The sequence below is a fragment of the Podarcis filfolensis genome (assembly GCF_964270895.1).
Source record: "Podarcis filfolensis genome assembly, chromosome: 6".
NCBI classification, from domain to species: domain Eukaryota; kingdom Metazoa; phylum Chordata; class Lepidosauria; order Squamata; family Lacertidae; genus Podarcis; species Podarcis filfolensis.
Window position 1 is genome coordinate 41,795,981 of NC_139609.1, and position 21,222 is coordinate 41,817,202.

At 44.2% G+C, this 21,222-nt stretch overlaps 1 protein-coding gene across 1 annotated transcript in view; it reads left to right on the top strand.

The window, feature by feature from the left end:
- The window catches only part of C8B (complement C8 beta chain), a 31,301-nt gene extending 14,188 nt beyond the window's left edge, over positions 1 to 17,113 (top strand). The window contains exons 5-12 of the mRNA XM_083619362.1: positions 1,741 to 1,873; positions 2,454 to 2,651; positions 5,977 to 6,217; positions 9,486 to 9,614; positions 11,575 to 11,738; positions 13,320 to 13,473; positions 14,710 to 14,778; positions 16,028 to 17,113. Of these exons, the coding sequence (XP_083475488.1) occupies positions 1,741 to 1,873; positions 2,454 to 2,651; positions 5,977 to 6,217; positions 9,486 to 9,614; positions 11,575 to 11,738; positions 13,320 to 13,473; positions 14,710 to 14,778; positions 16,028 to 16,173 (1,234 nt within the window). The 3' untranslated portion in view covers positions 16,174 to 17,113. The remainder of the gene's footprint in view (positions 1 to 1,740; positions 1,874 to 2,453; positions 2,652 to 5,976; positions 6,218 to 9,485; positions 9,615 to 11,574; positions 11,739 to 13,319; positions 13,474 to 14,709; positions 14,779 to 16,027) is intronic.
- Positions 17,114 to 21,222: the final 4,109 nt, after the last annotated feature.

Consider the following 21,222-nt stretch of genomic DNA (forward strand, 5'->3'; position numbering starts at 1 on the left):
AGAAAAGTAGCCATGTTACTCTGTTGCAGCAGAATTTTACAACAGGTGTTAGAAACTTCATATAGTTTAGCTACATCTGAACCTTCATCAACTCATGGGAAGAATCTACTTCTCCTCCACCTGTTCATTACCCAGGCAAGGGGACAGCTTTTAAATAAAACATGGAACCAAAAGAATTGCAGCAAGCTTAGATACTATTTTAATATCTCAACTTAACATGGTTGTTCTAGCCGAACCACTACGTACTTCAGAAAAAGGTCTGACCAGAGTAAAAACAGAACAAAGCTTATATAGTAGCTCAAACACAGCACACAAAGAGTTATAAAACATTGAAATATTCTTAAACACCCTCCTATAAACATCAAGAAAGGTTACAGGTCATGAGAAGTAAAACACACATGGCTCCATACCAGTAACTTCGCCCCTGCAAATACCTTCGGGTGCCCCTAACTGCTCAGGTCATTTGGGTCTCAAATGTCCTACTATATCAGAGTTTCCTTAGCAACCAGGCCTTCCACCCAGTTGTTGGCATTCCTGTCCCTATCTGTTCCTTGGAACCTCTCAAGGAGATGCCGGATTTCTTCACCCCGATGCTAGCTCAAAGCAGAAGTAGCAAAACATCCTGAGTGACCATTTGTGCTACTTACAGGGTCAGATAGGAAAGGAGTTTATTGCAAGAGTCATAAAATGCAGGCACACCAAAAGAGGACTAATACATTCTAGCCAAAGGTCCAATACAATTAATATTAGAACGTTTTTAAAATTAAAAAAATCTACACCCTGGGTGTCCCAAACCTCTGGCCTACCTGGTGGGAAGTTAGTATGTCAAGTTCCCAGTCCAGGGTCAGTCCACATGCCCAAAGTCCCACAGAGATCCTGGAGCATCAACATAGGCAGTTAGTTGAGCAGACACAGCACCTCAATGATTGCAGCATCTGGGCTTAACGAGGCATGTGACCTTCACCTGTTCTGAGCCTACTCCAGCTGAAGAATCACATAGCGAGCTCCACCTGGCTAGCTAGGGAGATAGGCTGTGGGTTATTGCTTGCCCCAGCCTCCAAGACAGACTCTGCTGCTGCTCCTTACACCTAAGAGCCTGCTGTGTTTGTGGAGACAGGGACCCCTCTGGCTCTGGTGATGGGTCCTGCTGCTCTGTTTCCTGTGCACTGACCCCTGCTCCCATCCCCTCTGGAAAGCACAGTAGCTGCAATCTGGTATAGATAATACTGAACTGATTGAGCCAACAGTCTGACTTCAGTATAAGGCAACTTGCTATGTTTTTATTGCATATACTATAGCCTGCCTCACACACAAGGCCCTGTCCACCTATATATACGTCTAGCAATGGAACAGGTTTTAACTGTTTCAGGTTTTAACCATTTTAACTCTCATAGACTGCCACACCTGACTGCTGGGTTCTGTTCAGCTTAGTGGGTTACAAGTAGTGCAAGTATGAAAAAAATCAGAATACTTTGGAGGTTCTCTCCTGGATGGTAACAGAATATAATTTGTTCACTGTGTCTGGGAAAATCAGTATGCTTGATAGGCAGCTATTACAGACCCAGTTTTGACACACACACCCATTTGCTGCATTACTGCTTTTTAAAAAATTGTGTAGTTTTTCCAAGGCCAAAACAGGCCTCATATGAACTAAAATTTGTAGCCAAAAGAAGATGTATAACTTACTTTGAATAACCAATGTCTAAGCATGGCAACTTTATCCATTTCCCATCTCCCCAGATTAAATATTTTCACAAATGACCTGGAAGGATGGGTTTTAGACTATAAATACTATGCTGGAGCATGTTCTCCCCAGTATATTGGAGACACCAATTTCAGAAAACCATACAATGTAGAAAGCTATTTGGCAGAGGTATGTATTGAAGAGCTGTATGTGCAGTTAAAATTCCTAGGATTGTTGATACATCAAGTCATTTATTAAAGTAAAAATAATGCTCAACCAAATATTTATGTTTTATGCTTACGTGTTTTATGTGAAGTCCAAGTCACTTGGGCTTTCTCAAGTACTCTACATATGTGTATTAGAGATAATCCAGAAGACCTCTCCACAGATAATATCAGGTATTATGAGTTGCATTTTTCCTTCATAAGGAAGATTTTTCATATTTTCAGCAAAGCAGCTAAGGATTCTGTCTCTCTTTTAATGAATCAGCAATACATATTTCTGTAATATATTGTTGAGGCACTTAACTTTCTACCAACAAGCCATATGCCTTACGTGTAAAACATGTCTGCATGTGGACAACTATGTATTTATTTAATTATGAATGCCATTTATTTGCTGTCACATACAGAATATTGGTTTGCAATAAATTTATTTATTGGTTTTATTGGTTTGCAATAAATATATAGAATGAAAACTACAAAAATTATGATAACTTTAGGTGTGGAATCAGGATACAAAAAGTTCCTTATTCATGTTTTTTGTTTAGACCAAAGGCAAGTATGAATTTGCGTTGACTGAATATGAATCTTATTCAAGTTTTGAAGAGAATGTCTCCAAGGCAAAAGCGGAACAACAAAGCTTCAGCATTGGCATAAAAATACCAGGCATGTTTGAAGTTGGTTACAGTAAGGATGACCAGAGGTACCAGAAGTACATTCAGAGGACAAAACGATTTTCTTCAACGGTAAACATGCTTCTCCATAACTCTAGGTTCATTTTAGTGAACATGGACAGTTTTAGAAACACTGTGTACTGTGTTTTGAAGTTAGGAAAAGTAAGGGTGTTTTTAGTTTTGCTCAAATGTTTTCACACCACATTTAGAGCTGAAAATCATTATATTCAGAGATTTCTTTCTATTGTCACATCACCCTTTCTGAATTAGCTCCAAAACAATGGTTCAGGTCTGGAATCATTCTGACACATTACTCAGTCCACACCATACATTAAAGCACGATCTTCACACTTCAAACAGTCATGACTTCCTTTAAAGAATACTGGAAGCTATATATTGTTAAGGGTGCTTAAAGTTGTCCGGAGACCCTTGTTTCCCTCACAGAGCTACAGTTCTCAGAGTGGTTTAACAATCCATCTCTCTTCAGTGGCATGTCTGAAAATCATAGATCTAGGAGGATAAAATAGGGGTCTCCAACCAACTCTCAGCACCCCTACAAAACTACAGCTCCCAGAATTCTTGGGGGGAAGCCATAGCTATTTAAAGTAGGTTCGTAGTGCTTTAAATGTGTGATGTAGATGCAGCTACAGTGACTTACTGGGTCACATTTTCTGCAGCCCTGGCTTCATATATAGGATTTCCATGTTGTCACTGGTGTCAGTGTTGACCACCTAGGGGGCCCTGAATCCAAACACTCTTATCTGCTTTCCCCTCCCAAACAGATGTTCCATTTTATTTTATTTTATTTTAAAGTATGTTTTTATTGATTTATTATAAACCTATATGCCAACTATCACATAACCTCATGCCCTGAGGGGGAATGAAGAAGATATAGTAACAGCTTTTTTCTAAAAGAGTTGTCGTATTTCTTGTATGGTAATCTTTTCCCCCTTTTCTTTTTAAAGTGATGCCAACCACTTCGTGAGGTCTTCCTGAAAAGTGATCTATATATACTTTAAAAACAAACAAACCGCCATACAAACAATAACAGAATGCTACACAGATCCATAATTTCAGGGAGGCTCCACAGAAAGAAAGTTGCGCAGTGATGTATATGGGCAGCAAGCATATATATTGTGAAGGAATTGGAATGAACATCTGTGGAGGGATGTATGCAAAAGATCTGGCCATGTGAAAGTGTGCATTTCCGTTTATTGGATAAGGCTACAGGGGATGTGTGAGAGTACCCTACAGGTATGATAGGAATTTGACAGGAAGGCTGGGTTCAAAGCTCTGATGCCCCACCGCTCACTTCTGCTTAAGAATCTGTTTTTCCAAGGGTACTTTCTGAGATGGCTGCCTTCCTGTCCTTGGAATTTCCAGAGGGATGTCAGCATGCGCATAAAAGGCCATGCTAATGTTAGACTGGTGAAACAAGACAGGTGCTGTCAGTTCAGAATATGGCAATAGAAGCAAAGAAACCAAGCTATTCCACTGCAGGGCAGTCATGACAGTAATATATAATGAAAACTGCTTGCAGGCCTTACATAGTTTAATTATAGACTGAGGCAAGCCGATTCACCTTGGAAGAGTCGGTGCATCCACTGAAATGCTTTGTTCAGGAAAGCAGTGTGGGTTGCATGAAATACTCGCAGTTTCATTGCGGGAGGATGATACTGATCCATGTAGAATTTATTTCAAAACAAACCACTTGATACTTAAAAAGCGGGACTGGATTTCAGCACTACAAAATCCTCAAATTCTTCAGCTCTCAAAATTATGGGGAGAAGAAACCTTATTATCACTGATATGAAAAAATATTTTTTTTTTAAAAAAAATGGTTATAAGATTTAGATACTTAGGCAACACAATTATCAGGGGAGTTTTCTAGCTGAAACTCAGTTCCGGCACCTCTCAGGTGCCATTGCCATTTTAAGAGAATGAGGGAGGCATTCATGGTGACGGCACCTCTTTTTCTAGAAAAATAGCACTGACAATTATTATTATTATTATTATTATTATTATTATTATTATTATTAAAGTGCATTAGGAAATTTGATTCAGTGCCAGAATAATTAGTGTATTTTTAATTCACTAATTAAACTTGAAGATTTATTTTGATGAATGAATCATGTGAATACAGTTAGTTAGCTATACATATATCCCCCCTCCCCACAATGTACAATATACATCTAGCTGGCACAACTTTCTTGAAGGTTACTCTACTATTACATTTTCTCATATTTTTGGCTTAGACATGAGTCTGGGTATCTTTGTCACGAAGTCCATAGACTACCATACAACTCAGTGTTATTTCTGGCTTCACCCAAGGCAAAATGATTATTCAGTAGGGTTGGTGGGGCAGCACAGGACAGGCTTGTGAACCATGGCAGATTTGGGTATTATGGCACCCTGTGCAGAGCCCATATTTGGCATGCTCCACTGCCTTCCCAAAGGCAGTCCCAGAGCCCTCTCACATCCTTCCCAAAGCTGGGAAAGCACTAACTAGGCTTTAGGAAGGAAAAGGAAGGACTCTACGAGCCTCATATTTTCTTCCCAAAGCCCATTGCCTCACTTGCTGGGCTTTGAGATGGTGCCCCCTCTATGCACCATCCTAAATCCACTCCTGCTAGTTACCCAATGCAGAGGGCTATGTATGATTAGCCAGTGGGCCAAAAGCAGCCTGGAGAGCACATACCAGACATTTCTGAACATGAAAGGAGGTAAAAGTCATGCTTCTTGGAGACTATGCAAAGTGACTGGGGTGTGTGCACATTGCTCGGAGAATGTGCAAAATGCAGCCAAAATAACAGCTGGAGAATGTACAAAATTCAGTCAATCTATGCACATTCCCCAAAGCCTGTTGAGGAGTATGTATATTGACTAGGAAATGTGTACAGTTCTCTTTTCATGGAAGGATTATGTGCAGATTCTCCATGAGACCTGATGAATGGGTGCAGTGAATGTGTGCACGCCCCCCATCTTCTGTGCGAATACCTGTGCTTTCTCGAAACAACTAAAGATGCTGCTGTTCCAACCAACTTTTCCAAACTTAGGTATTCATTTTGTATCATTTTAAAACCTATTTTCAGTTGTTTTTGTACCATTTTAAAATCTATTTGTAGTGGTTTATAAGTCACCTTGAAACAAATGTAAAAGGTAGTAAGTCAATCAAAGCAGCAGCAGCATCACCTGTACATTTATTTCATACTGAGGTTCAGTGTGATATATTTTTCATATTTTATTGTATTTCCAAAATGTATTTAGTGCAAGCAGCAACACAGATTGTTGTAAATATATCTATGGATGTATAAATATATATGGGGGCCTGTAATGCAATGGTGAAAGACCTTACAAATATCCTATCTCTCATTTGAATGCATTTGCTTCAATTTAGTCTAGAAAATTTATCCATGCCCGTTCCGAACTGGAAGTTGCCCAATATAAACTGAAGAGTCGGAATTTAATGCTTCACCATGAGTTCTTCCAGAGACTTCTTCGCTTGCCTTTAGAGTACAGCTATGGGGAATATCGAGAACTCTACAGAGACTACGGAACACATTACATTACTGAAGCTACCCTTGGTGGAATTTATGAATATACTTTGATCTTGAATGATGAGCAGCTTCAAAGAGCAGGTATGTGGGCAGAGACGGCTGTAGACAAACCAGATTGTTTTATGGTGACATGGAACAATGTTCTGAACCCAGCATAGGTATTTGACATCACACAAGGTGGCATATTTGTGTAAAGCAATAGTTACCTGATTAATTCATTTTCCTGCAAAGAGATTTGTTTGTTTGATTTAGCTGGATGCTGACTGTCAGGCTCTTTCAATGAGAAAGCAACAAATATTTGTGATTACATGTCTGTATCTTTCTGCTGGTGACTATGTTTGTTATTATTTGCTCAGATTTTAAAACCATCTGTCTGATCTGAGCATTTACTATTATTATGTGTGATGCTGCTAATCCCACTATCTTAGACTCCCAAACCCAATGGACCTGGTTATCATTTTGACACAGAACTTTCAAGGCCTAACCATTTGGCTTGTAGCTCTGTACATTTACATTGGGGGCCTTGGAAACTTGCATATATATTATTTAATCTTTTAATCTAGAATTTAATTCCCGAGTATGAAACAAGATAAATAAAGGCAATGTAACAAGTCATGTTGATATTTAATTCCTTAAGGAACAAGGAAGGTATTTATCTGACACCATGCCTTCTTGTATACAGTATTCATTTCCCTCACCCCCAAGAGTTGAGATGAAGTAATGAGGTTACAGGACCGGCCACCAAGAAAGGCAAAATTGTCATTCATAAGAAGTTGGTGATGGCTCCAGTTCTCTTTAATGGAATCCTTTCTCAAAGGAGGTGTGACAGATGCATACAATTGGCCTTTCTGGAAAGTCTAAAAAGCTTCTAATTCTGCCAGGCTGTTCTGTTGTTTTAGCTCCAGGTTTTAATACTGACTCCGTTTTTGTTTTGTTTTTACATTTTAGTGTGTGATTGTTGATATTGCTGCTTTTATTATTTTAGATCAATGCAAACCACTTGAAGGTGTGAATTTTTTTAAAAAAAAATCCCAGCATTTCTAACAAGGAAGTAATAAGTAGAAATTTAGTGTGGGATATTGTTACATAGGTTGGTATCATGCAGAAATATCTGCAATGTTTCATGTTTCCTATGTTGCTTCTGTATGATGACTATGGCATCACAGAAATGATGGTCATTTAAGCCACAATCCAGTACCAGGGAGAAAGCCGCATTTAACTTTGTGGGACATACTTTGTGCACACAGGGGTGTATAAAGTTGCACTGTTAAAGTATTTTTTCAACCACTTGACAATGGCTCGGAAACACTTTCCAAGAACAATAAAGTGGCTAAATCCATTGATAAAATCTGAAGCTAACCCCCTCTCAATCTTGTAGGTTCTCTAAGGTTTCTAGTTGTGCCACTCCTCTCCATTTCTGTAAGCATACAGATTGTAGGACTCTGAGAAGCGGTAAATAATTTACTGTGACGACTCTCCTATCTGACATTGCTCTTACTGCTTGATGGATGGTGCTTTCACAAGGGCTAGTGTTTGTTGTGTAGAACAAAGAGAGCTTTGGGCTGTTAATCAATAGCTTCAGTCTCTTGTTTACCCATTGGCAACGGGAGCTTGACAAACTGTCTGTAGAAGGTCTTACTGGATTCCTCTCTATGACATGTAGTGACTCGGATCCAGAGAAGTCCATGCACACAAACAAAGCACTTCTGTGCAACCAACATTTCTCTAGTGGCTGATGCTCTGGAAGTCCCGCAGCATTTTCCAGGGAGTTTTCAGGGGATGTGGGAGCTCAGGAGATGGGAAGCTGTAAAATTCCTGGTCATGAAGAATCAGTGCTTCCAATCTCATGCAATCTGTTTTCTCATTTATTGGATAGCAAGAGGATAGGACAGGGATGGGGAACTACTAGCCCTTAGGCCATATCTGGGCCATGACACATCTAGTCTGTGGCCTCTCCACCTCAGCCCTGCATACCCCTGCATAGAAATCCCATTGGAGCCTATGAGAGCTTTCCCCACCCCAACCCCAATCTAAGCATGATTGCTTTGTGAAGGGTGCTATTTTCATTGGAAACACAGCTGTGGAGGGAGAGAATAGAATAGAATAGAATAGAATAGAACACACTACTATTGTCAGTGAAGAATTTATCCTTCATTGTGTGTATGTTTAGATGATAGATGATAGATAGATATATTGATATTGATATTGATATTGATATTGATATTGATATTGATATATAGATAGTAGCCCAAGTCTTTCTCTAAGGGCCAAGGTAGATGTGATATTTATTGCATTCTTTGGCGTTGTGCAGCTGTTTTTTATTTGTTTAACAAATAGTTGGGGAGCTTTAACTCACCATTTTTCGCCTCATGCACAAACCCCATCCCCACTATTTGCAAGGGGGAGAAAGCTCCTGTTGGTGCTAATGACAGCTTTCCTCCGACTGGAAATAGCAGGAACAGAGGATTGATTCCATCAAGACCGTGGTAGGGCAATGGGTTAAACTCCCCCTCCTTCCAAATAGACAGGAAAGCACCTGTTTTTATATGGCTTTCTGGGGTGTTCTCTAGCTGTTTTCTGCTTAAAAGTAAAGGTAAAGGGACCCCTGACCATTAGGTCCAGTTGCGGACAACTCTGGGGTTGTGGCGCTCATCTCGCTTTATTGGCCAAGGGAGCCGGTGTACAGCTTCCGGGTCATGTGGCCAGTATAACTAAGCTGCTTCTGGTGAACCAGAGCAGCGCACAGAAACGCCGTTTACCTTCCCACCAGAGCAGTACCTATTTATCTACTTGCACTTTGACGTGCTTTCAAACTGCTAGGTGGGCAGGAGCAGGGACCGAGCAACGGGAGCTCACCCCGTCACAGGGATTCGAACCACCAACCTTCTGATCAGCAAGCGCTAGGCTCTCTTGTTTAACCCACAGCACCACCCACATCCCACTGTTTTCTGCTTACCCAGTGCCAATTGGGAGGAGCCTTGGCTTAGTGGTGGAAAACATCTGCTTTGCATACAGAGGGTCTCAGATTCAATCCCCAGCATCTCCAGGTAGGGCTGGGATTGTTACCTACCTGAAATGCTGGAGAGTCATTGTAGACAATGCAGAGGTAGATAGAACAAAGGTCTTACTCAATATAAGGCAGCTTCTTTTGTTCCTATGATCCTATTTTCTGTCTCTGTTGCAATTCCCAGCAATATGAATCCAGAGGGTCAGGAGACACTCGGAGCAGCTGGGGTTGGGTGCATTCTTCCTGATAGTGGAAGTGGCATATACTCACACAGATTTTGGATCCAAACCTGCTTCTTTTAATAAATATTGTGTTCTCTCTCTCTCTCTCTTTCTCCTTAAGGCTACTCTTTAAGCGATGTCCAGTCTTGTACAAATCACGGAGTCAAAGTTGGTGCAAATATTTATGGTTTTTATCTATCGGCTGGAATATCAGTTGCAGGTTGTGATGCCATTTTAAAAGAAATTGGAGGTAAGTGAACCATGGTCAAGGAATGTGAACAATCCACACACTAATTTAGAAATTTCATTCATGAACAAAATACTTGTTTCAAAAAGAAAACAATTTTGTTAAAAGGTGACTGTAATTATTGATAAAATGTGAATTTTAAAGGAGACGGTTCTGTAAAAAGCGTATTTTATTTTGAAATGTACCAGTCCATTGAAAAACAATGGGCTGCTATAACGTTTCAGTAGTTTTTACAAACATAGTAAAGGTAAAGGTAAAGGTAAAGGTACCCCTGCCCGTACGGGCCAGTCGTGTCTGACTCTGGGGTTGCGTGCTCATCTCGCTCTAAAGGCCGTGAGCCGGCGCCGTCTGAAGACACTTCCGGGTCACGTGGCCAGCGTGACGAAGCTGCAGCTGGTGAGCCAGCACCAGCACAGCGCACGGAAACGCCGTTTACCTTCCCGCTATAAAGCGGTCCCTATTTATCTACTTGCACTTAAGAGTGCTTTCGAACTGCTAGGTGGGCAGGAGCTGGGACCGAATGACGGGAGCTCACCCCACCGTGGGGATTCGAACCGCCGACCATACGATTGGCAAGTCCTAGGCACTGAGGTTTTACCCACAGTGCCACCCGCTTACGAACATAGGAAACAGAAAATAGCAGCCTTTTTGTATATATCCTTCAAAACATACTAAAATAATAACACAAACGAAGAAAGAGAAAAGGAAGGCAGAAAAAGCACCATCAGCAGTTTACCAAAGACACACTATATAAATCAATTTAAAGTAAGGCATGACTGATCTTTGATAGTTTTATAAAATAGTAATTATAAACAGGGCTTAAAGTGGACTTCCCCAACCTGTTGCCTTTCAGGTGTTTGAGACTACAACTTGAATAGCCACGCTGCCTGGGGCAGACTAGTGTTGTGATCCAAAATCTCTTGAAGACAAAATCTCTTGAGGACACCAGAAAGCTAATCTAGAGGATCACAAAGATACAATTTAAAAAATAATTTAAAATGATTGCATAAAACAGTGAATAATACCTTACTCACTTCAGCTCGTTGCTTATATTGCCTCTGTTTAACGATATTAAATTTAAGGTGATACAAGTGGACATTGCAGCGTCCCAAGCTGCTAAGTGGCGTGTTCCTCTTCACATTTCTGGACAACCTGGTGCAGGAATCTTGTGCTATTCAGGTCGGGGTTGGGAAAGTTTCAAGAGTGGAGAAGTCTTGATGGGCACTTTTTTTTAAAAAAAAGTTACCTCGCCTTATCCTGCTGTGCTATACAGTGGTACCTTGGGTTAAGTACTTAATTCGTTATGGAGGTCCGTACTTAACCTGAAACTGTTCTTAACCTGAAGCACCACTTTAGCTAATGGGACCTCCCGCTGCCGTCGCACTGCCGGAGCACAATTTCTGTTCTCATCCTGAAGCAAAGTTCTTAACCTGAAGCACTATTTCTGGGTTAGCGGAGTATGTAACCTGAAGCGTATGTAACCCGAGGTACCACTGTACTACTAATACTTGATCAAGTGTGGATAACCTTTGGTCCTCTAGATGTTGCTAAACTATAATTCCCGTCAGCCCCAGAAAGCATGCCCGATTGCCAGGGATTCTGGGAGTTGTCGTTCAGCAACATCTGGAGCGCCAAAGGTTCCAGATACCTGCGCTAGAGGTTTGAAAGGTTCGAACCTGAACATTTTGAAGCTTTATCATAAGGGGATTTTATTGCCAGGGAGTGTCTTTATAGATTCTGGAAAGCTTGAAAGGAAAAGAGCATTCCTTTTCCTTTCCTATCCTTCTGAAACATCCTGGGTTCATTATTAGAAGGAAGGATGGCATTCCGTTTCCAGCCTTGTGTGCAGGAGGTCTTTCCACTTGTCTAAATCAGTGCTTGAAGTTACAGTTATCAGATGATAAATATTCATGTACGGATGCACACGTAATCTGAATTGATGTGTTTAATTGTGCCTCTACAGATAACACAGCAGAAAGGAAAATTGTGGAGGACTTTGTCGCCCTCGTTCGTGGAGGTGCAAGCGAATATATAACAACACTTGCTTACAAAGACCTGCCCACTGCAGAACTGATGCAAGAGTGGGGAGATGCTGTTCAATACAACCCTGAAATCATCCGGATGAAGGTGATGTAGAGCAATCACAATGCTATATTGACAAACTGAAATGTGTTTGGGGATACAAGGCTTGTACAAATTTGCTAAAATTTCACATTTTCACATTGGATTTGAAACTGTGATGTAATCAAGATGGAAAAATAAATTTGATTATATGACTGAAAGAGAAAAGACACGATCAATTAAATTTCACATTCGTTTCTAACCAGAGAAATGGCTAGAAATGGTCAGTAGAAGATTACTTTACAGTGCCCTGACTTCCCCAAGGAGTTCCCATGTCTCTCCTAAGGGTTGGGTGCTCTCATGGAAGGTGTCCTCGTCCATTTTTTTAAAAAAGCATTTCCCACCCAATTCAGTTCCCTCTTTCTCATTTCCTTGATCATAAATTCAGTTCTCCACATTTTGCAGCAATGTGCAATTATCCTCATGAAAATTCATTAGCATTCTTGTGCAAATTTCTCTTAACACAACTTTATACCCAGCTTTAACATTTTTGCAAGCAATTTCCCAAATATATTTTTGCATGTTATTTCCCCCCATGTCTTCATTTTTATGCACACTTACCCCATATATATGCATTTATACAAACATTGCTTATTTGGAGAACTGCATTGCAAAAATTGGATGTGCGAATTCTGAAGTATGGCTACACTTTTGTTTTGGAAAGTGAAAATTTCATCGATTCAGCTTTAAATGAAAACTGAGTTGAATTTCTGTTCCATCCCTATTCTGGAGTGTTTACTCTGGAGGAGGAAGGGATACAAAAATCACCTTCTACTGGTCTCCTTCCATCGGCACATCTTTGGATTGAAACCTAAGGGTGGGCAAGCTGTAGTCCTTGGGTTGCATGTAGCCCTGAGCCTCATTTCAAAAGACCCTTGTAGGCTAACAATTCAGACCTCTGGTGAGAGCAATCTCTCCTCCACTTGCTGGGGAGAAAGGAGAGTTCAGAAAGAGAGTGAAAGCTGGTAACAGATAAAGAGAGAGGAACTAGGACTCTGCCCACTGGCTGGTTTGTACCTTACCCACGAGCAAGTTGGCCCCCAATAGATCACCATCACAGGAGCATGGACCTTGACCCCAAAAGGTCCCCCAACTCTAGTTTAACAATAGCTATTAAAATCTGATTGCGAGGGGTGGATATAACGGATATAGTGTTCAAGTATTAACTCTGACGACAGTGACTGTGGAGGGAAGCTGAGCTTGACTCTCTTTCAAAGGTGTCACTGATGCCCACCCACCACTTGGTTTGAGGGGAGAGTAGTGATGGGTGGCACATCTGGGTCAGACCTTCTGAGCCCTGGGGTCAGTGCCAGACCTGAGCAAACACTGGTGCTGGGTCTGAGGCCCACAGCCAGCATGGTCAGTGCTGATGGAAGTTATAATCCAAAACTTAAACTTATGTAACTTCAGTGGACTGAAGTGCCTTTAACCAGCTGTGACAGATGTGACAACTAGGGCTGTTTCTGGACAAGGAAAGCATGACCACAGTGGTTCAGGCATTGGTGACTTCAAGACTGGATGACTGCAATGCACTCTAAAAACATTTTTAATTTAAAGTATATTACCACTTCTCCCCTCTCAACATAGGTGGAGCCACTGTATGAATTAGCAACTGCCACCACCTTTGCAAATGCAAATACTCTGAAACAAAACTTGAGGCGTGCCCTGGAAGAGTTTCAACAGGAAACGAGTAGCTGTCACTGCAGTCAGTGCCAGGGCAATGGAAATGCTTTTTTGAAAGGTAAGATGTGGCCTCTCCCCTTTCATGCCCGACATCACTGATCAGGAAAGAGTGTGCTTTTGCCCCAGCTGTCTTCGTTTTCCCATTAAATATCACGAAGGGAATATAATAAGAAGAGATATTCATTTAAATGTCACTATTGTTTCGTGGGCAGTGCAGCGAGATAGCGGACTGTGCCGCTTTGGCAAGTGGAATGTAATCTTAATCATTTACATTTAGGAAGGCTTTTCCAACTCAATTATGCATAAAACACAAAGTTGCAATCTGCTTGAAATCTCTTTCGGAAATAGCTTTGCTAAGCTTAGCAAGCTGACTAGCTCTCTGGCCATTAATTAGTGTTTCTCCCAGCTCTTGGAAGATGAAATGCCATCTGCAACTGCTAAAGACTGTTATCATTATCATCACCAGAGATTCCGCATTGAGCGCTTCCCCCACCCCACTCACGGTTTGGGCTGCTCTTGCTTTGAAGATGACACTGGCTTCACTGCACAGGGGAAAGTAATTTTTGAATTGTAATAAAATGAGTCACTCGGACATATGAAGCTGTCTTCATACTTTGTTAGGGTATCGGTACATCAAGAATGATCGGCGCTGTGAGCAGCTACCCAATAAGTCTCAGTGCAAAGACAGGGAGAGAGCGAGCTGTCTGATATCAAGACACACCGTTTGTTCAGCTAGCTCAGTAGGGCCAGCTCTGATTAGCAGTTGCTCTCCAGGGTCTCAGGGGTCTTGCACATCACCTTTTGGCAAAACACGAGGCTCACCAAGACCCTTGTAGGCAGCTATACATTGGTGGTGGGTTGCATTTGGCTTGGTGCATCACAAGTTCTGCGAGATCAGCAGTTTTCAACCTTTTGGGACCCAGCCCCACTTTTAACTGAAGCATGCAACTAGGGACCCCTTTCTTTCTTTACTGTCAGATCAGGCTTCAGTCTAGTAGTGGCTCCTGAACAACCAGTTGAAGACTAGTGTTCGTGATAAGCATAGTTTCAACACTAGTGAGATCAGGGCGAGGAGCACTCCCATTTACAACCCTCTTGCAGAAGTACAACGTCAGCTTTTCCTGTGTTGTTACTGCCACCTCTTTAGAAAGGATTGGGAAAGAGCCAACATTGTGCTGATTGCTTCCTACCCTTTCTGCACTACATTTTTTTTTTACCTGCTTCTTGAGGCTTTGTTTGTATATATAAAATGGGTTCAGAAGAATGGGTTGACTCTACCTACTGTGTTTTTCAGGGACTCACTGCGAGTGTATATGCCCCCTGGGACATCGGGGTCTTGCCTGTGAAAACACACTAAGGACAGGTAAGAGATTAAAAGGATTTTTTTTATATAAAGAAAAAGAAAAGAAAAAGAACAAACTATTGGGAGAAAATGACTACAGAATGATGCATTTGTTTGTTTTTATTTAGAAGTATTTACATATGGCTTTATATTTAAACTGTCCAAAGCAATTTGGATGCTACCTATCCTTTTCTTACTCATCTAGGAAGGTTTGCCAAAGTAAAATATAATTCTATAATATGTATATTTTGTGGGTGGAGAGGGGGTGCATCTCTCAGTTCTAATGCTCTTCTGAAAGCATTGACATGCACTATCCCAGATACTTTCCAGATGTTTTGGACTATAAATCCCATCTGCCCCAGTTAGGATGGCCAATGGTCAAGGATAGTAGGATCTGTAGTCTGCAACCACCTGGTTGCTTTTCCTGTGCTGTACAAATCCTGAGGTTGCTTAGAACTGTGTGTTCCTTTGCTTGTTACTAGTCTGGCCCCCATGCTTTTTCCCTCCCAGCTCAGGGTGACTTCCTACTATAGGAAGGAGACCTTTCAAGGTATAGATCTAGCCAGCTGACTGCCAGTCTGTGCTGTTAAAGGCATCCCTCTGCAATGGTCATCAGGCTCCTACCTGAAAAGAGATCTTTGGAAGTGTAGATTGAGTCAGTTGACAGACAGCTTGATCGGTGCCTTCGAGAACTCTTTGGCACCCCAGTGCTCAGGGCTGGGCAGCCTCCTTCTTGAGGAAAGACACCTTTGAAGAAAGAATCTGCTGCAGACTGGCAGATCTGCACTTTCAGAGCTCCCCCTGCTAATGCAAACAGCTGTACCTCACATGTAAACCACCTGTACCTCTTGCCTGACTATAAATATTTACGTGGCCATTTTAAGGTGTTGGGTGGGTTAAGTTATCATGAGGCTATTTCTTAGCCTCCATGTTCATGCTGTGAATTGATCTAGAGAAGGCACCTTCATGAAGTAAGTTCTCAAGCTACTACATCCTGAATAATGTTCCAGATTTTTAAATGAATCAGTAGCATGGTGTGTGATAAAGAAATGTCTTTTAGATTCAGGTGTAGTTATCAATTTCAAATCCGTCTTGCTCACAGCTAAATGTATCACTTTGATGCATGGTCACTCTCACCGTATCCAAGATGTCTGCTAGTGCAGAACCTAAATAAGGAGAACTAGCAGAAGAGAGGAAGACTGACACCGGGCCAGCACCAAATCTGTAATACTTTTACAGTAACCCTGATTTTAATCTTTCATTATTCCAGATGTTGCTATAGATGGGAACTGGAGCTGTTGGTCTAGCTGGTCTGCAGCTTCTGGAGGACAACGGACAAGAAGGCGGGAATGTAACAACCCAGCAGTGCAGAATGGTGGCAAGCCATGCATGGGGCCAAACACTGAAACTGCTTAGTGAAATATTTGAGAAGTTACTTGGAAGAGCAATAGAAGGGCCCTAAAAGCGTTTTCTATTTTCCACTAGTATTAATTTCAGTTTTTTTACATTGTTATTATTGTTATTTAGGTAGACACTTTGAATGGCTGTGGTCTGATATAGAAACTCCCTTCAGGCATGGAGACTCTGGCAAAAGTATTGATATATGTTTTCCTATGCAGTTCAATGGATAGAGGGAATCACATTGCATGAGCAGTGTTGATGGTCCCCTTGTGCAGGACTTTTCTGTACACTTCTGAATGAATTCATATGACCTTTTGAACCAGAATATAAATCATGTGGAAAATATAATTAATAGATACATGTTCAGAACATGCAGCAAATATATATGTTTAATATCTGCCACTGTGTTTTTTTTTCATTTTGCATATATACCAAAAAGTCATCTGTTACTCTGACATCAAGAAATTCACACCTTTTTCTTTATTTGGCTGAACTTCAATCGACTATTTCCCATGAATGCCTAAAAATACACTTTTTTTCTAATAGTCACTGGAGGGTGCTTCATCCTGCTGAGATAAATGAAAGCTTTAAATCTCAATCACAGCAGCCTCGTCAAATGTGAAACTTGAATCCAATGTGGTGGCGATAGACTCAGTTTCCCATTTATTGCATTGAACGTAAATTGTTTAACCAATTAGATATTGCCTTAAAGGGAGAAAAGTGAATTGTGAAGTGCTCTCAAATACCCCTGTGACACCCAATAATTTCAAAACTGTGTTATAATGATATGCTTATTCATTGGATGATTTTCCCCTGTAGATTACCCTGTATAAGAAAGACCTTCGCAAGCAACCTGGAACTGAATGTAAAAATGAAATGAAATAAATTAAAATTCATAAAGCTTATGGGCAAAAACACTTGATCCACACAAATAAAGATTAACCATTATGCTGTACACTGAGAGTCAGCATGTTGCATTAGGAGTGATGCAAAACAGACTAGGCCACCTGCTATGTGCTTTTAATTGTTGGGCAGAAGCAGTGTTGGTACAGGTGATCTCACAGGTATCAGTGCCACTCACTAAGAGGGTGAAATATACTCAGAGTCGCAAAGTGATTTCATGCTCTTTATTCAGCTCATAGTGGTGAGGAGGAATGAATGAAAGTCCCCTCAAGGTATCTGCTTTATATACATTATTTACACAATGGGCTGCACATGATTGGCTAATTCCGGAATTCTACTGTAAGCCAATCAGGTTGTGGATTCACTTCTATCTGGAGCATGATTGGGTGGTTCCTGCCAACCAATCATATTGCTGCATTGTTCTAGGACCAATCTGACTGCTGCATTCTGAATCCTATTGTTCTAGGACCAATCAGACTGCTGCAGTTTGGATCCTATTCAACTCAGTACATAACACCCCTCCCCTCTAAGTTCCAGTCCTGCCCGGGAGGTCGCATTCATAGTCCTCGAGGTACGCCGGTGGCCTACGTGTGCGTTGCGGCCTGGGGTGTTCCCTGGTCCGGGGTTCAGGTTCTGGCTCATGTTCCAAGGATGCTGGCTGTGATGGGCCTGTCTGGTCTGGTGCAACCGGCTCGCTCAGTCGTGGTTCTGGTTCCGGTGTCCTTTTGGCTTCGCGGGTCCTCTCTGTATTTACTGATTCTGCCTCTCCTGCTGGCCCCTCCTGCTCTATGGGCCTCACTGCCCCTCTGTTCCCTTGGGACTCCTCTGACCTTTCCTCCTCCTGGTTTTCTCCCGGGAATCGTCGCCGTATCTGGTCACAGTGGCGGCGCCAGCATTGCCCCCCATCCGTTAGCACCTCGTACGACACGGGACCAGTGACCCTGGTGACTGTGGCGGGTACCCATGCTGGGCCTGCCCCAAAATTCTTTGCGTACACTGGGTCCTGGGCCTCGAAGGTCCGGGGGTTCCTGCCTTCCCCCACCACTACCTCATCCTGAGCTCTATCGGGGTGAAGGCGGTCCAATCTGATTGCAAGGCGCCGACCCATTAGTAGTTCAGCGGGGCTCCGGCCAGTCGTTGAGCTGGGGGTGCTGTGTTGTGCTAGGAGGAATGTGGCAAGGCGGTACTCCCAATCCCCTTGCGTCATGCGGCGAAGGGTGTCCTTGGTGGTCCGCACCATGCGTTCTGCTTGGCCATTGGTGGCAGGGTGGAATGGCGCCGAACGGATGTGGCGGATGGCGTTCTGCGCTGTGAAGGTTTGGAATTCTCCTGACGTAAATGCAGTCCCGTTGTCTGAGACGAGAGTGTCAGGGAGCCCGTGGGTTGCAAACAGCCTGCATAGTACCCGGATGGCTGCGGACGTAGAAGTGGACGGTACCAGTGCGACTTCCAGCCATTTGGTGTAGGAGTCCACCACTATGAAGAATGTTTTCCCCTGAAAGGGGCCAGCGAAGTCCACATGCAGGCGTGACCATGGTGCTCGGGCGGACTCCCAGGACTGGACTGGGGCCCTTGGGGGATCTGGGCGGGATTCTTGGCAGGCCTGGCAGTGTTTGACCCAGGCCTCTATCTCTCCGTCGATCCCCGGCCACCACACATAACTCCTGGCAAGGGCCTTCATTCTTACTACCCCTGGGTGTGTCTCGTGTAGGGCTGTGAGGACCCTTTTGCGGAGGGGCTGGGGAACAACGACCCTGCTTCCCCATAACAGGCACCCCTTGTGGGCTGACAGTTCATGTTTGCGGGTTGTGTAGCCGGCGAATTCTGGCCCGGGGCTGCTGCTGGGCCATCCCCTCCACACCCAGTCCAGGACGCGGGAGATGACCCTATCTTTCTTGGAATGGTGTGCAACTTCTTGTGCCTGAATGGGGCGGTCGGGAAGCAGCTCCAGGCTCATAACCTCTTGTGCAGGTGCTGGGTCGGGGCCTGTTTCCGGTAGTGGTAGCCTGCTGAGGGCGTCCGCATGGCCCATCGCCTTCCCAGGGCGGTGAATCAGTGCATACTGGTAGCTGGCAAGGAAAATTGACCACCTGAGGACACGAGGAGACAGCACTTGGGGGGTCTGCTTTTCGGAGGCAAACAAGCCAAGCAAGGGCTTGTGGTCAGTCACCACGGTGAAGGGCCGCCCGTACAAGAAATCATGGAATTTTTTTACTCCCTTCACGATTGCCAGACCCTCCTTGTCGATTTGCGAGTAGTTCCGCTCGGTTGCGTTGAGTGTCTGGGAAAAGTATGCCACCGGTACCTCTCTTCCATCCGGGAGTTGGTGTCCCAGGACAGCGCCAATGCCATAGGGTGAGGCGTCGCATGCTAGCACCACCGGCAGCCTCTCGTCGAAGTGTGCCAAGACCGAGTTTGAGACAAGCAAGTCCTTGACTGCCTGGAATGCGGCCTCCTGGTGCTGGCCCCACACCCAAGGGGCCCGCTTGTCCAGGAGTCTGTGTAGGGGCTCCGCTACCGCCGCCTTGTGGGGAAGGAAGGAATGGTAAAAGTTCAATAGTCCCAAGAAGGCCTGAAGTTCAGTCTTGTTCTTGGGCGCTGGGGCATCACAAATGGCCCGTACCTTGTCCCCAGTCGGGTGGACCCCTTCTGCGTCCACCATAAATCCCAGAAAGTCCACCTGAGGCACTCCTAGTAGACATTTTTCCCGCTTCACCTTGAGACCCGCCGTCTGGAAACGGTGCAGAACGGTGCGGAGGCGGTCCTCAAACTCCTCTGGTGTGGGCCCGGCAATCAACACATCATCGAAGAAGGGGGTGACGCCAGGAATCCCTTTAAGGAGAGAGTCCATTAGATTCTGGAATATGCCTGGTGCCACGCTGACACCGAATTGCAGCCGCTTTACCCTGAACGCTCCTCTGTGCGTCACAATCGTCTGTGCCTCTGCTGTGGCCTCATCTACTGGCAGTTGTTGATATGCTTGGGCCAAGTCCAGCTTGCCAAAAATTTTCGACCCAGCCAGGGTGGCAAGGACATGGCTGACCACTGGCACTGGGTATGCATGGGCCGTGAGGGCCTTGTTTATGGTACATTTGTAGTCTGCGCAGATGCGGACCGAACCATTCGGCTTGACGGGTGTGACGATTGGGGTTTCCCAGGGGGCATTAGGCACCGGCTCCAGCACGCCTTGCTCCACGAGTCGGTCCAATTCCTCGTCTATACGGGGTTTCAGGGCGAACGGGACCCGGCGGGCCTTGAGCCTGACTGGTCGTACTGCGGGGTCAAGCTGTAGAGCAATGGGGGGGCCCGTATACTGTCCCAATTTCCCATCAAAAACCCCCGGAAATTCCTTGCATATGGCGTCCACGTCCACTTGTAAGCTCGTGTGGTTCACCCCGGTGACGGCTAGCCCCAGTGGTCCAAACCATGCCAATCCCAGTAAGCTAATGTAGGGGCCCTTGACCACAAGCAAGTCCAGTTGCCGCGTCCGCCCTCGGTATTGCACCCTGAAGGTCCCCACCCCCATTGTGGGGACCTTACGTTTCTGGAAGTCCCGGAGGGTGAATGGGGCCGGCCTGAGTTTGGGACCCCCAGTAGGACACAGTTTCCTTAAGGTCCTTGCCGAGATTATGGATAGAGTTGAACCCGTGTCAAGCTCCATGCGGCATGGGGCCCCCTCTATGTGTACCTCTACATAAATTTTCTCTACGTTGGGGTGGGGCAACTGGTATACCTGGAAGTCCGTGAGCTCCGTCGAGTTGCCTTGGTGTGTTGGGCCCCGGGACCTGGGGCTCTTGGATTGGTCATCTGATGCCTGGCGTCGGGTGGGCCGAGCTCGACACACCCGGGCGATGTGTCCCAATTTTCTGCACTGCCTGCACTCTGCGTTGCGGAAACGGCAGGTCCTCCTCTCGTGACTGTCTCCACAGCTTGCGCAGTTCCCTGCTTCTCGTCGAGGCAGCTGTGGTATGTGGGCTGCTTGAGTGCGCTGCTGTACTCGGTGCACCTCCTCCCTGTTGGATCCTGAGTCGTCGGTGAGGTCTTCGTGGTGGACCCTCGGTTGGGACGGCTGGCTCGGCCGTGCCTCTTGCGTCGACCTCTCGGCAGCTTCCGTTGCCAGGGCCTCCTCCAGAGCGACCTGGAACGTTAGGTCCTTCTTAG